Source organism: Heterocephalus glaber, unplaced genomic scaffold (assembly GCF_053883595.1).
Source record: "Heterocephalus glaber isolate CG9 unplaced genomic scaffold, H.glaber_assembly_v1.0 deba00000676, whole genome shotgun sequence".
Classification (NCBI taxonomy): Eukaryota; Metazoa; Chordata; class Mammalia; order Rodentia; family Bathyergidae; genus Heterocephalus; species Heterocephalus glaber.
The window spans coordinates 8,673,287-8,690,096 of NW_028258156.1; the positions used below are offsets into that span (position 1 = coordinate 8,673,287).

Genomic DNA, 16,810 nt, shown 5'->3' on the forward strand with positions numbered 1-16,810 from the left:
TAAAAAGATCAGACCTCCCAAATTTAAAGACCCAATCCAAAAATGGGCATCTGAAATGAACAGACATTTCTCAGACAAAGAAGTAGAAATAGCAAATAAATACATGAAAACATGTTCAACATCACTGGTCATTGGAGAGATGCAAATGAAAACAATGCTGAGATTCCACCTCACTCCAGAAAGAGTGGCTGCTATCATGAAATCAACCAATAACAAATGCTGGCTGGGCTGTGGGGAAAGAGGAACCCTGCTCCACTGCTGGTGGGAGTGGAGACTGGTGCAACCACTGTGGAAATCAGTATGGAGATACCTCAAAGAACTAGGACTGGAAGTCCCATTTGCCCCCACTATTCCACTGCTGGGGATCTTCCCCAAAGAATTAAAAGAATTATACCACAGTGATATATGTGCACCCATGTTCATAGCGGCACAGTTTGTAACAGCTAAAACTTGGAAACAGCCCAAATGCCCATCAACTGGAGACTGGATAAAGAAAATGTGGTTTTTTTTATAAAATGGAGTACTACTCAGCCATCAAAAATGAGAAATTAGAGACATTTATAGCTAAGTGGATGCACATTGAGGCAATACTCTTAAGTGAAATAAATAGGACACACGTGTAAATACCAAATAGTTTCTCTGGTGTGAGAAACTGAAAGTGTAAATAAGGACTAAATGTATAATAGGTCATGTGAAATAGGAAGAAAAGGGGCAAAGGGGAAGGAAGTGGGAGGGCTAGGGGAAAGGATAGAAGGGAATGGGATTAATATGAGGAAATGGAAAAATAGGAACAAAATCTTTGCAAATAGGGAGGACTGGAGGAGTTGAAGGGAGGGTTGGGCAAGGGTGAAAAATAGGAAGCAAGAGAGACTATGTAAAGGTGCAAATTTCCAAGGATGAATGTCATTATATTGTATACCTAAAATGTACCAATGATTAGAATGACTAATCGATAATGTAAAATAGGAATAAAAGGTCCAAAGTGGTAGGGGTAGTGGGAGGGGCAGGGGAAAGGAAAGAAGGGAAAGGAAAAAATGATGAGAAATGGAAAAAATGGAAATAAAGTCTTTTTAAATAGGGAAGGGTGGAGGGCGTGGAGGGCTGGGAATGGGGAAAAAATAAGAACCAAGATGCATTATATAAAGGTACAATTTCCAATGAGAAATGTAATTGAGTTGTATACCTAAAATGTACCAATAAAAGAATTTAATACAAAAAGAAGAAGTTCCATTTCTACACCTAATTTATGTCTCACTGATGGCCTATTTTAGAAACTTCATTTACACATAACTGCAGCAAAGGCAAAGAAAAAAGGATCTTGTATTTGAGATGCCAAGTCTTCCCACAACTCCTATAATCTATTTCTACACTTGTGAATGGCATACTGTCAGGTCTTAAGAATGTGTCAGAGAACAATGTGTTTGAACTGTTTAAGTGCAGGAAAAAAAAGTGTGTTCCCTGTGTTACTTTCCTGGTATGGTTACAGTATTTAAGGAGAAATAACATAGAAAAATCATTAATATAACTTTTTCTTTTCTAAAGTTGAAGATATTTTCTCCTATGTTATTTATTATTGCTTACAGATCCACACAACGTACTTAAAATTTCACAAGGGGTGGCATTCAGTCAGTGTGACCAGTGGTTCTCAAAACATAGTCTGGGACCTGCTTAGAAACACAATTTCTTGGACCCACCACAGATCTAAGGAACAAGAAACTGTGGGGCTAGGACTCAGCAACCTCTCTCATGCAGGTCCATGCTGCAGAGCCAGCTACCCAGAGCTCTTTGCTAACTTCTTCTCTTATCGTAAATGGCTGGACAGGCAGCATCATGGATGTCACACAGGAATTTTTCAATGGCAAAATGATTGTGTTCAAGGTATCTGAAGCAGCCAGGAGAGGTGACACATACCTATAATCCTAGTACTGTGGGAAGCTGAAGCAGGAGGATCCAGGTTTGAGACCAGCCTGGACAATTTAATGAGTCCTGTCTCAAAATAGAAAAACAAAAACGGGCTGGGGATACAGGCTTAGTGTGAATGCCCCTGGGTTCAATCTCCTGGACAAATAAATTTTTAATTAAAAAAAAATCACAGGAAAAGAGAACTATGGCATGGCCCCTCCACTGGTAAAAGAACTAGAAGAATTTAGGTATAGAGGCATCTCAGTGTCACTTGAGACTTTGGATTTTGACCAGTTCTAGTAATTAGTTTATGGAAAAGAATGTCTTTTGAGAGGATACCAATGAGGAGGGTGGCTGAATCCAATCATGGGAATAGTATTATGTCTGCCTAAAAGGAACTCAAGGAAGGGCTAGTCAAGTCCTCACAAGTACTGAGTAGGGCATGAGGCTATTGTGTGTGTCCCTCCTTGCTAATAGATCAGCTCTGCACAGCAGGGTTCAGTCTGAAACTTCCTTTCTTTGAAGCATAACTGGAGTTGGGGGATTTGGGGAAAAAAGAGTACCCTTCCTCATCTAAGCAAATGTCATCTACCTTTAAGAACCCAAATTCAAGGCAGTATACACGCCTCCTCAGAAAAGTGTCCAAAGATTGCAAATTCCAATAGCAGAGGGTAGAAAGTTAGCTGAGAATGTTAAAAATGCCTCAGGCAGCTGTCCCCTTTTCTAAGAGCAAATTCTCACAAGTAAAAAGCAAACCCTGAATCACAATCTATGTGTTTCCTGGGGCTCTAGCATTTGGATGTCAGGCACCTCCTTTTGGAGTGCATACCACAGAATTTTCTATTCTTTTTTTTCTTCTTTCCTTCACACAGGTGTTATGACTCATTTGCAATAACCCACATTTCATTGTGCTTTGTAACATGTTTCAATTTCTTTCAGATACAATCCCAAAGTAACTACATATTTATTTCTATATCACTAACAGGACTCAGTCCATTTCATCTTGTAATGGAAATCTGAATTGCTTCCATCATTCTGTATTTTTTCCCCAGTTGCTTTAGCTAAGTTTAAGATAGAAGTAACCCTCCCACATATTTACTTGGGAAGCTTCTATCCATAACTTATGTTTGCATTTATCCTCAAAAGCCTCAGTATTTTTCAAGAATAATAAGATCTGAATCGCACTGAAAGAATCTTCACAAGAAAGGCAGCTTAGCTAAGAAAATAGTCCCCAGTTTGACTGTTTTAGTCTCATCCTATCCTCTTCAGATCTTCTTAAATTATCCTGCCATCAAATGACCTTTTAATTTCAAATCTTTTTCAAAGATCCAACAACATCTTCAACATGTATACACACAATGCTTTATTTATTTATTTATTTATTTATTTATTTATTTATTTATTGGTACCGGGGATCAAACTCAGGACCTTGCGCTTGCAAGGCAGGCACCAGAACCACTGAGCTAAATCCCCAGCCCACACAATGCATTTTTATATCCACTTCTTTCTTAGCACACAATTAAATCATACCCATGACTTCTCACTTGTAAATATTAGTCCAGATTTTTGCTAAAGGTAATATTTTGTATCAGGGAATTTCAATTCATTTTTTATTTTGTAAACAAGGACACTCTTCTGTTTATAAAGAAAACTGTATGTGGAAGCCTGAGATGGAGCAAAGAGGACACCCACTCCTGAGCAGTAAAGACAGTCAGAAGAGTCATTTTAGCTGCTTTCATTGTCACCAGTGCAAGGACACACACTGCTCTCCAGGCCAATCTGCAGCCCCATGGCTATGTATCACGGGCTTTTTTGGTTTTAGTTTTTTTTTAAAAAGAAAATGTGGTGCCTGTTTTCCTCCTAAAGAGGTCTGTATTTGAACCATGGCGCACCAAGTTTCTGACTTGATCTGTGTGGCTTGATCTGGGAGTAGAACAACCAGCATGGCTACTCACCCTGTCGGGTGCTTCTCTGCTTGTGTGCCATTACCAGGACAAGCTGCAGATGCTACCAGCAAACTGCAGCTCTGAAAGTCATTGGAACAACAGTGTGGTCATGCTTTTCAAAGGGCAACATGTTTCAGTACAGAGCGAAGCCTTTTGTTCTTGGATCAAACTCTTCACTTCTAATGTCAGATTATTCTTTTAGAATCTAAAATAATGGAAACTTGTACTCTTTGGGACTCTTCTTAATCATCCCTCAGTGAAATCTATTGTCAGGTTACCTTATTTAACCTACATCTCTTGCAAACAGAGTCCTAAGTTTACATTTGTTAGTGTAATTATTGAATGGATGTTTGTCCTCTGAACAGTGAAGAGCTCTGGATGGGCAGGGACTGGGCTCCCTCCCGCTCCCTGTCATTTTTCGTGTTCAGCACATCATAGGCACTCAATGAATCTTTACTTAATGATGAATGGCTAAATGAAGGAGTAAATAGGTGGCAGTTTGAAAAAAAATTATTACTTGTGTCCTAAGGTTCTTTTTTTTTTTTTTTTTTTTGAGGCTGTGCTGTTTTATGGATTATCAGAGATGGTGAACCTTAGATATAGAGCACAAGGTCACATTTTTGGGTTCCCTCTGTATTAGTCACCTTTCTGTTGCTGAGACAAAATGTGTGACCTAAATAATTTAAAAGAGGAAGGGTTTATTTTGGCTTACAGTTTCAGTCTATGGGGAGCTAGCTTCATGGTGGTGGAAAGGGGAGAAGGAGGAAAGCTGCTCAACTCATGGCATCTGGGAAACAGACGGGAGGGGAAGAACTCACAAAGAAGGGTCCAAGGACCAGATTATGGTCCCTGAAGTCACATCACAACCCACACATACCCAGAAGTATGTCTTCATGCATCTCCTCAGTGGCTCTAAAGTCAATCAAGCTGACAATCAAGATTAGCCACCACAACCTCTAAAGTTGTTTTCATTCTACTCAAGTCAAACAATACCAGATATTCTGAGGGCAGGGATACAGCAATGAATTTAAAGTGGTGTGGTCCTGACAAGAAAAATATATCGGCTGGGTAGAGGGGGACAGAATCCAGGGCAAGCTAGCCATTAGGGGTTTCCTGTTCTCCATTAGGGCAAGAGTCAGAATGAGAGCAGGCAGAATGCAGACTGTCTCTCTCCCTGATGCAGCCATCCTAGAAGACCATCCTCACAAGGGAGAGAAGCCAAGTGCTCTGTTCCTCAACCAGATATGGACCTGAAGAGACTGACTTTATAATCAAGCAAGGTAAGGTTCTGAAATATCTAGTTTTCTACTGGACAGGTACATATTTGAGCTTTGTTACCAAATCAAAAATATATCATGAACATTACCTGTGTGGCACTAAGTCTTTTGGCTTATACTGTGTGTGATCATATTAATGTGTTGCTTGGGTAGAGTTTATTCAGCATTTTTGTTGAGAATACCAGGTTCCTGGGACATGAAACATGAGTCAACAGCAAATCACCTAATCTCTCTGTGGCCAAACTCCAGATACAAATTGTTCTCTCTTCCCCTCAAGAAGGAAGAAGAGGAGAAAAACTGTGGAGCAAATATAATATAAAGCCAGGAAAAATTAAAAAGTATCCTGCTGATTGAAAAAAAGAAAAGTCCTCTAAAGTGCATTTAATATAAAAACCGCGAGAAAAGGTTAAAAGCTTCCTGGTATTCTTAAGAGTCTGGAAGGAAAAAAGGACAGAAATAATAAGAGAATAGACTTAAGACAAAGAAAGAAAATTTTAAAAAGGTGACTTAAATAATAATAGATATGATAAATTGCAATAATTCTTCCTAGAAATATTTGAAACATCCAAAACCAACCTTTTCATTCAATTCTTACTGATGGAAATCTAGTGACACTCTTTTTTTTTCTTCTAGTGACACTCTTAATTAAAATAAATAATAAGAAAGCAGTGGTTGCTATAGCACTTGAAAGTTGTAAATGTTGTTCAGGAAGTATAGCTACAATGAGACATAGAAAAAGTGATTATCAGACAGGAGTAAATGCTCAAAGCAACCCTTAAAGAACAAAATGCAAAGACCTAAGGAATGAAACAAGTGTTCAAGGACGTGGCTCGTTAGACAAACAATACACAAATACACATTCATCATTCCTTCCCTCCATCCAGTGACTTTCTTGTATGTTTATGATGAGCAGTTAGAAATTCAGGAATGACAGATACTGTAAAATATTGAAAAAAGAACTTAATGAGAAGTATGTAAAAATACTGTAACAATAACCAATTGCTTTAGCAAAAGTCAATCAAAGGCACTCTGACTAAGGAAGAGATGGGCTACATTTCTTACAGAGCTCAATAATCAGAAAGATGCTCATTCTTCCCATGCTTATTACAAATTTTCGTCTAATAATTCCCAACAGGAGTAACAATTTAGCAAAGTGATTTTAAAGTTGGTTTGAAATAAGAATGAATTGAAAACATCAAAAGGATATTTGTAAAAACAATATTCAGAGTGAAATCACACTATCAGGGAACAGACCTTATATTATATTAAATAAGTGTATACAAATGATAAAAATACTCAATATTGTAAATGTATCCATTACCCCCCAAATTAGTCTATATATTCTCACTGGATATTTTAAGATGTCAAGCTGCTTTTATACTACATCTGGGAAATTAAAGGTATACATAGCAAAGTAAATGTAGAAAAGGTAAGGCATAGTGTTCTACTTGATTCCAGAATATAATATAAAAGCTATAATAAAGCAGTAAGGTGTTTTTACACGTATAGATGAGTAGATTAATGGGACATAATAAAAGCCCTAAATAGAATTCCATATATTTTTGACATTTTATGAGACAGGCAGCATTTCAGAACAGTCAGTTAAATGAGAGATTTATACAATAAATGGCACTGGAATGATTTGGAGGTGAAAAACTAAAAAATCTACCTTATATGCAAATATTCAGGGCTAAATACAAAAATTATAAATAGAAGACAATTGAGGATAATATTTTTCATAACCACATAGAACAGAAATGCTCCCTGAAACTGTCTTAACACACAAAAGCCACAAAGGGAAAATCTGACTTTTTAATATGTATAAATGTAAAGCAGAGGTCATTATAAATAAAGTTAGCAGAATTATGATAATCTTTGAGAAAAACTGGCAAAGTGTAGAACAGAAAATGACATGAACATATGAACACTATATATAAAGAACTATAAACAAATAAAAATCACAATAAACAGTGAATTTGATAAAGGGTATAAATGGCTAGTTCGCTCTCTACATGTGAATACATTAAGTGCATTTAAAGCTGGGTGTGGTGGATCTGCCTGTCACCCCAGCTAATTGGGAGGCTGAGGCAGGGAGATAAGTGGGAGACCAGCCTGGGGAATTTAGCAAGACCCTGTCCCAAAATAAAATAATAGAAAGGGCCTGGGATATACTTCAGCAGTAGAGTGCATCTGGATTCAATTCCAAGTACCACCACCAAAAAAAAAAAAAAAGTATATATATATATGCGCACACACACACACACACACGCACACGCACATGTATATGAATGAAAAAGTATGTTTGCGTTAAATCACTCAAAACACAAATTTTTGTACCATTCAGTATTTTTTGTTGTGTGTTTGAGCCTTCCAATTTAAAAAGCCAAGAGAAAGATAATTAAACTATTAAAGGAAACTGTATGAGATGTGACCAAAAGCCTGTCTGAATATATACTTCAAATGTGTACACATAGTAGGCTAGGAGGAAATACAACCATATGTTATCTCTAGACAATATAATTAAGTTAGTTTTTATTTTCATTTGGTTCTGTATTTTTAAATTTTCTACAATGAACATGTATTTCTTGTATTATCAGAAATGGATCTCTGTGTATATATAGATACAGTGTTGCCTTGGTTTATGGACTTAATTCTTCCACAATTTTGGTTGCAAACCAAACTGGATGAGAACCAAATCAAATTCAATGGTTAGGTTCAATGTTGACCTTATGGGGAAATTTGTTTTTCTCATCCAATTTGGTTTGCAACCAGAATCGTGAAAAGAATCAAGTTTGGGACCCAGGAACCACTGTAGATAGATATCTAAATAGATATATAATGAGACAGACAGATACCTGCAATGTAGAGGGAAAAACAGGAACTGCTACATAAATTGTAGGCCCTTTGCCCTAGAGTATCAGTGGCCAGGCAGGAAAAGAAGAAAGAAAAGTTATGGGGTTAACTAAGGTCCACAGAGGAGAAGATGAAAGTGCTATACTCTCAGAGGAAATGAGAGTTATGTAGGAAAAGATGCATATGTAAACTGTGAAGGAGAGAAAGCATTTGGCATTCACTCATTGGCTTATTTGGGGCAATCCAAGGACATGCATCTGATCATTGTTAATGAGCACAGCCCTGGGAGTTCTGAGGTTGTACTCTGCATGCCAACAGGTTCTCCGTGCCCTGCATTCCAAATGAGAACTGACTCTGAGTGGTGAGCACGGTAATGGGGCACAACACTCAGTGTGACCTGCCAGGTGTGATCTGAACCCTTGTGACACAGCATCCAGCTTGCAACACAGGCAATGGAGAGCTCATCAAAATCCTGAGTTTTTCATACATGTTGGTGAGGAGTATGATATTAGAAACCAACACAGGGTCATTTGGGATTCTTTTTTTATAATTCCAAAGGTTAAGTAAGTGTCATATGCATGGATTGAAAAGAAAGTAGCTGCCATCTTCAGGCTGAAAGGTGCCCTCCTCCTTTTCCATCTTAGTTCTCTCTAGGGGTAGAGGTTGTAGTTCTGACCATTCCTCAGGATGCATCAAACTAAGGGACAAAGTCAAAAGGTATCAGATACGGTATCTCTTTTTCTGAGGAAGATTTGGTATTCCTCCCTAGCATTGAAAACAAAATTTAAAAACAACAAAAACCAAGTTTCTACTCATTTTATAGGGAAAAGATCGACTATTAGTAGTTCTTTGAGAGTGGGGAGAAATGATCCATATTTCAACTACAAAAATTTCCAGCTTGTACTCAGTTAAACATTAAAAAAATGGGACTATAAGAAAGATTAGACATCAATAGAGATGAATATAAAACAGATGTCAAGTTTTGGCAAGTCCCGCCCATGTCTAGAAGAAAGGAAATGTGTAAAGGAAAACTGATTAATGTAAAAATATCAAAATGTAAGACTTCCGTATATCAATTTATATTATATGGATATTAAAAAGCTTGAGGACAAAAATCATATAATTATCTCAATAGATGCTGAAAAAGAAGTTAGTAGATACACATTTCCTTGACAAAATATGTATTCTGGGCTGGGGATTTAGCTCAGTGGTTCCAGCACCTGCCTCACAAGTGGAAGGACCTGAGTTCAATCCCCAGTACCAAAAAAAAAAAAAAAAATGTATTCTGAATCAAAAGCCAATGTAAGATACAACAGTGAAATTAGAGACATTAACATTAGAATCAAGGCAAAATTCCCACTATCATCACTACTGAAATGTTGTTGTGTGGGACACCACAGCAATAAGAAAAGAAAATTAATAAATAGCAGGAAAGACCAAATATTTTTACCTACAGGTTATATGGTATCAACCAACTACTAGAAACTGTAGGAGAAGAAATAAGGTAGCTAGTTATAAAATAAAAATAGCTTTTCTATATTCAAATAAGATACTATGATAGAACTCTATAAAAGACTTTATATCATAATGATTAAATTCTCCCTACACTAAGCATTCAGTGTGACAATTAAAGTCAAGTATGTTTAGAATGTGATAAAATTTTAGTGCTTACCTAAACATATAAACATCTGAGAATGAGGAAAAACTTGATCAGAAGAGAAGTCTGATATTAAAATATGAGAAAACTTTATTAATCACACAGTGCAATGTTGGGATCGATGTAGAAAGACATAGGAAAAAAAGAGAATAGAGCATCTGAAATAGACCCAATAAACAGGGCTTGTGGCATACAATATAAGCAGTGCACAAAACCGGTAAAGAAGAAATACATGTTGAAAGACAAAGATGTCTTCTGGGGAAAAACAACCTGAAGCCTCCCAGCTTACACTTTACTGTTTATAATAGGGAATATACTGGATTCCAGAAGTAGTACAGCCTTAAACATAGACCATGAATCCACACAGGCTCTGCAATGACTCATGCTGCTACTTTAAAAAAAAAAAAACAACACAAACCTATAGATGGTCCCTGACTTGGAATGGTTAACATAAATTTTCAACTCTAGGATGGTTTGAAAGAAATTATTTAGAATTTTGATCTTTCCCAGGCTAGCAACAATGCAGTAAGATGCTCTCTCTCCATGCTAGGCAGAGACAAAGAGCCATAGCTCCAGAGCAGCCATGCAACTATGAATGGGAACAACGGGCACTCTTCAGTGCCCTGTGTTGCTGTGCTGTGAGGTACAGAAAGTTGGATGGATGAAATGCATTTTCAATTTATGATACTCTCTCAACCTCTGGTGGGTTTGTCAGGATGTAATCCCCTGGGAAGTTGAGGAGTATGTGTATTCCAAATTCCATTCCCAGTTTTACGCATAAAGGCAAAGTACCAAGATTGCCCCTGCCGCCCCAACTCCCTGGGAGCTGTTGATACAGTTGCAGCAGTAAGACATCAGCTCAGGGTTTTGAGGAACAGCTCTGGTTTCCTAATACAGGGTATTTCCTGGCCCTCTTTCCTTTCCTTCTTCCTTCCTGAAAGAACAGTCTACTGCAGCCTTCTGTGATTTGGTGGCAGAAGGCAACCGATTGAAAGCTGTCTCAAGGAGAGACAGAAGATTATGGGTCCCTAAGGGTGTCAGCTGGTCTGGAGTCACTGATTTGAGAGGCTTTAAGGAATGATTGTTGGAATTTTCTCTTACTTGTAGCCCAAGTGAGTTCCAAGTGCTTCTAATGAAGAAGTAATGCTTGGAGAGTAATGCTTTTCTGAATTTACAAGAAACCCTAAATCCTTCAGGGAAAACACTGATTAATACTGAACTTTAAAAAAAACACAAAAAGTTATAAACAAATAGACATAAACCAAATGCACATTTAAAAGAAAAATGGTAAGACAGGGGAAAATATCTATGGCCAATTGCTTAATATATATAGAACTCATAAACAGGATGCACAATTCAAGAGAACTGAGCTCTTTGCGACTCAGCCTCAGGATTTATTTAGCATCACATCATCCCTTTGCTACTATTTGAAGCAGTCATAAGACTATCCAGATTCAAGGAAAGGGGACTGATATGTCACTGGTCAGTAAGAACAGCATCAAATAATTGACAAGAATGTTTTAAAATACCACAAACTGTAACTACTTAACCTATCAATTCCCTTTCTAGGAATTTATCCTGTAGAAGCAAGCAAGCTTGATTACAAAAGATGTAAAAGATGTTTGCTCTAGACTTGTTTATAACAATGGTTCTCAAATTTCAGCAAGCCTCAGTATTACCTAGAAGACTTGTTGAAACTTAGACTTCTGGGCCCCATGCCCAGAGTTCCTGATTCAGGAAGTCTGGGTGGGACTAGAGAATGTTATGTATATTTTTAAGAACTTTCTAGGTGATGTTGATTCTATGGCTCTGAAAAACAGATCCAGGAACTACTTATTTATAACATTATACATCAAATTCTATTACTGCACTTGTTTTCCTATTCTATAAAGAAAATTTGATTCAAACACATTACGATGAACAAAGAGAAATCCCTGGCCTTGTTACTAGAGACACATTCTGAGTCACAGTTCTGATGAGCAGAAAACTCCTCAGGCAACTGAACTTTAGGTGTCAACTTTCTAACCACAGATCAGCATGACTTAGATTAGTGTGAATTTTGAATTTGTAAATTTTGGTGAATTTACAGGTAGGCCACTCTTTAACCTCCTTGCACGGGTATGTTGGTGGCTACTCCACTTCCTACCCTCTTTCCTCAATGCTTCAGGCTCTGAAGCCACCATAGAGCCTACTACTTACAGGTATGGTGATGCCAGAAATAGTGAAGCAGCAGTCTTTTTATGCTGGTAAACATTTCTATACTAGGAAGCCTGAATTTTCTAAAGCAGTATTCTGAAACCAACCTCAGTCATAAGCGTGGGAGTCTTTCTTGTTCTCTTGTAATAAGTGACCCTTCCTGATGCTCTTACCAATAGATGCATATTCCTGTGCATCTTTTCTGCTGCTTGTATCTATATGGCACATTAAAGCATAGACTAGCCTCAGAGGACACTGGGTCAAACTTTGGAACATCTCAGTAATAACCCTACATTACTTCTCCTGAGAGACTGACACACTTGTCACTTCCTTAACTCCCAACTCTCCCCACTGCTCACTTAATGACTTATAAACTCTTTCTTTCATCCCAATTTAGTCTGCCAGACTTATCAACTGTGTTCTCCCCACAAGAACTCCATGTTCCGAGCCTTCAAGCCAGCTCAGCTTTCTCCAAATTGCTGTTCACAGCCCATCCTTTGAGAAATGTGATTTCTCATCAGAAACCTCTCTATGAATTCTGATCCATGCTTGACACATGGCATATCAACCCTCCAGTTATCTATTCCAGTTAGGAAGTGGGCTGCCTCCTCTGAAATCCCAGGGTGCCATTTACATTCATCATGTAGAACAATTATCTGTGGTACTCCCTGTGCTGTGTGACAGTGCTAGCTCCTCCAGGACAAGGACACATGGGGCTCACTGTGTACTGCACACGCCGCCCAGCCTAAGGCTGCACAGGGGCCCAGGGTCACAGCAGACGTCAGGTAGGCATGCTGCAGATGCACCTGGAAAAGCCCACATGCCCTTTTGAAACGAGTCACTGAAATTCTAACCTGTAATGACAGCCTTGATATAGATTCACATTAGAATTCTAAGCAACATCTAAATAACATGCAGGTAAATCAAGTGTTTCTTACTTTGAGCTGTAGTCGAACCTTGGCCAAAAAGAATTTCCAGCAATTTTCCCTGGAGTCCACCATGCCTAGACCACGAACTTCATTACGAACTCCAGAAACTATCTTGTCCACATCGTCCTCACTGAACAGATCCAAGATTTCTCCTGCCCTCAAAAGAATGAGCAGAATTACTCAAAGATGACTGCAATTTAAATTTTAGGCATGACTTTCTAATGTTTGAAATGTTTTATAAGATAAAAGTTCAGCTTAAATGAGAAGAATCTGGAATTAGAAATGTCATTTTCTTCTCATTTTTTTTTTTTGCATTCAGAAGATATACAATGAGGATGAGCAGTGATGAACAGACCCATAAGCCCATCCAGATAGGAATAACATTTACTCCTCTGAAGGCCTCGTAGAGGCATTTCTCATCCATAAGCAGACTAAGAAAGCAATACACCTCAAATTAGTTAGGTTTATAGGTTTCTCCCCAAAGACTACCCCAGCACACATCTTGAAGACAAATTATCTCCCTTTAAAGTTCACTGAAACTACAGATAATTTGTCACTGGGGAAGATCTTTCAAGAAATGTGTTGGTTTAATCACCTGACACCAGCAAGTCATTAATCAGCACGAGAAAGCTCTCATCTAGAACGTGGGCATCTGTCAGCAGGAATGCAGTGGGCATGTTCTTGGCTCCTATTCTGATGTACAAATTGGCAAGATCTACCTGTAAGGAAAGGAGGCCATCATTCATGTTTTGTTAAAATGCTGATGCGATGTTGGGAGTATGCATGTGAGTGCCGGGGAGAGTCGAGCGACTAACTATAACGTGATAGCAGTGCACGGTGCCTTTCCTCCCAGTGACCTGCTATAGGGGAAAGTGGTGTGACATCACCTGCACTTCTGGCATAAAATGATGAGCATCAGTCTGTGGCTTAATGGAGCGGAGGGATGAAAACAGAGTGCTGATGAGCGACAACTCCCTTCTAATAGAGTGAAAATGAATTCTCCAATGCCTTTGTCAAGTACCACAGTGGAAGGGAGTTTTCTGCTCATTGCAACTTGGATTGTTTATTTCACTAAAGATAGGTTTTGTTAATTTATTTGGTTATAACATCACAAGCAGTTTTAAAAAGTTAAAATAGTACTTGGTAGAACCTGTAAATATTATTTTGTAAACAGCACTGTGACTAAAAATCAAAATTCACAAACACAACAGTTTCTCGAATGTGATAGTCCTAATGTATTTTATTCTTATATTCTTATCCAAAGGAGTTAGAAAACTACTTGTATTTATATATAAAGTGCGGTTTTTTTTCCTTTTTACCTCATATCATACAGGAACACTAATAGTGTTGAACATCAGTTTTGGTTAATACAAAGTAAAAATTTACATATATAAACAAATATTTAATAGAATATTTTCTGAGTCAGGTTTATATTATTAATTGCATAAAGATTTATAGAAGTTTATTATTACGAATTTTGACCGTGTAGGCAAAACAGCTAAAGGTAAATAGTTCTTCTATGCTTGTCCTCCTCCTCCCTGTTATGGAGGCCGTGGCCAAGTGTAGGAGTCACAGTTGACAAGGAAGTGCTGCACTTTCCTTCCACTCTGTGCACCAGACAGTGGGGTCAGAAGCAGAGCTGATCCTCCACACCCACAGATTCAACCAATGGCAAACCGAACATATTTGGGAGCAAACAACTGCATCTGTACTGAACATACATAGGTTTTCGGGGGTCATTTTTTCTGGAACAATATAGTATTAACAACTATTTACACAGCATTTACATTGTACTGGGTATTATAAAGAACATAGAAATGACAAGGTATACAGGAAAATATGCGCAGATTATATGCAAATACCATGCCATTTGCTATGAGGGATGTGAACATCTCCAGTGTTGAGGATCTGTGTGGTCCCAGAGCCAATCTTCTAAGGATCAGTAGTTATAAGGACAGTAGTTATGACCACTGTCTAGCAAGCTTACCCACCCGAAGGTCTTGGATCCCATAGCCTTCAGTCAGGGTGACCTGAAAGACCTCAAGGCTGCAAATGTGAGCTGCCAGTCTAGACAGACTCTGCTTGCCACTGCCTCCGACTCCAATCAAGAGGGCGTGACCCTGAGGGGTCCTGAGGATTCGGCAGATGCGACACCTGGTAAAATAAAGGCACCCACCATGACGTGGACTATAAAATGCTCTGGGACTCTATTTCTCTTAAATATTTAGAAAAGTAATTCTAATTTTTATTGGAAATTTTAGTCTTTGTTCATATGTTTACCTATCAAAGATGCTGCCAATTTCTTCGCCCTTGAGCTATTTGCCTAACAAACTATCCCAGGCTTTTAACAATTTGGACTCATTGTTTTATCACCCCCATACTTTGAAATCTATATATGGCCTTGTTACCAAGCATCAAAATTTCTGATTAGAAGATCCCAATTCCACAACAGCATCCAAGTGCAAAGACATCAAGGGTAAATACCCTTGTGCCAAAAATATATGCTCTGCAGTTACTTGGAAAATATGCACTTGTTTTGACCAACAGACATCTTCATGTGATTCAGTCATGTGAATGAAACACTTGCCTATTAATCAGTGCTCACATCATTTACATTAAAGCCTTCCCCATGCCTACAGTATTGTTGAATAACTTATTGAAACATTTAGATTAAAAAAGGTAAGTTTCCATCAAAGCCAATAAATTCTTCATTCTACAGTATCCAAGATATAGTGAATGCTTAAACTATTGATATCACTGCTACACCTTTCATTCTGAATAAATCAGCTCTAACATTAGTGAAATATGGGCTTCACTGAAGAAATGTATCTTAGTTATATTATAAATATTAAGAAAAAACTGCCAAACACAATATAAGCACAGAGATATTCAAGGGCAAAAAATGGGATGCCACTGTGTTTGCCTGAGGTTGCTTTTCTGAAATAAACTTCCAGCCCTGAATGATCCATCTAGATACTTGTTTTAAATAATGTTTTTGAAAAAAAAATGAATTCACAGTCACTTAATCAGGACAAGCTCATGTGAACATTTCCCGAAAACATCCAAATACTGAAAAGACAGGTTATTTTACACACTTGGTTGTCCCATTAAATTTTACTTTACATGACCCCACAATGAAACAGCCTTGGAAAGTGATAACACAAGAGAAACTCCACACTCCAAAGCAAGGTTTGCACTTTATTTTAATGTACACTTTGAGGCTTTACCTCACAAGATTTGCTAAGTGGTAATGTTCCTTTCTACAACACTGTAGGACATGATTTTAAATCATCTCTAATGCTGATTAAATCAGATTGGAGCTCATAATCCCTGATGAGAGAAACAGTTTCACCTGTTAGACCACTGAAATTCCATGTTGAATGATTTTTGAGAAAACTCTTTCCATTAATGTCGGAAAGAGGTTTCATGTAAGCCACGGCATATTCAGGGAGTCAGTATACACTAACCAACCAGAACAGTGTTAGCAATAACCTGCTGAACATCATGCTCATACATTCTAATTTAAACTCCTTTTGTTTGTGTAATCAGGGGCTCACTGTATTGGGGTCAATAAAACCCTCAGTACTCAGCATGCTTATCAGAAATGATCCTGGGGAGGGCGCCAACATTTTACTTAAGCACTGAAGCTAAACATTTTACAGAGAATTTCTAAAAACTGAATTCTTCACATCTGTTTTTGTGTGTGAATTCCCTTCCTTCATTCTTCCTTCCTTCTTTTTAATGATTCCTTCATTTCTCCTCCATTTCCTTTTCCTCTTTTCTTTCCTTCCCTTCCCTCCCCTCCCCTCACTTCCCTCTTCCCTTTCCTTTCAATCTTTGCCCATTGTCATTTATCACAAAGTTCTGGGGAGAGATGAGGGTGACCTGGACTGGGAGAATGGCATTAGATAAAAAGATGTAGTCAATTTTCCATCCTACGGCAGCAATGGTGTGCCATGTAAACTGTACAAGGGATTGTGTACTCCTCATGGTCAAGTCCACCCAACAGCTTATTGCTGCACTCAGAATATTATCACAACCCCTTATCCT

At 38.1% G+C, this 16,810-nt stretch overlaps 1 protein-coding gene across 9 annotated transcripts in view; it reads right to left on the reverse strand.

The window, feature by feature from the left end:
- The window catches only part of Dnah11 (dynein axonemal heavy chain 11), a 327,476-nt gene that overhangs the window by 129,765 nt on the left and 180,901 nt on the right, over positions 1 to 16,810 (reverse strand). For all 9 annotated transcript variants that reach the window (XM_087206427.1, XM_087206426.1, XM_087206425.1 and 6 more), the window contains 3 exons: positions 14,752 to 14,914; positions 13,356 to 13,479; positions 12,770 to 12,912 (listed from right to left, as the gene is read on the reverse strand). In XM_087206427.1, coding sequence (XP_087062553.1) covers positions 12,770 to 12,912; positions 13,356 to 13,479; positions 14,752 to 14,914 — 430 coding nt within the window. The remainder of the gene's footprint in view (positions 1 to 12,769; positions 12,913 to 13,355; positions 13,480 to 14,751; positions 14,915 to 16,810) is intronic.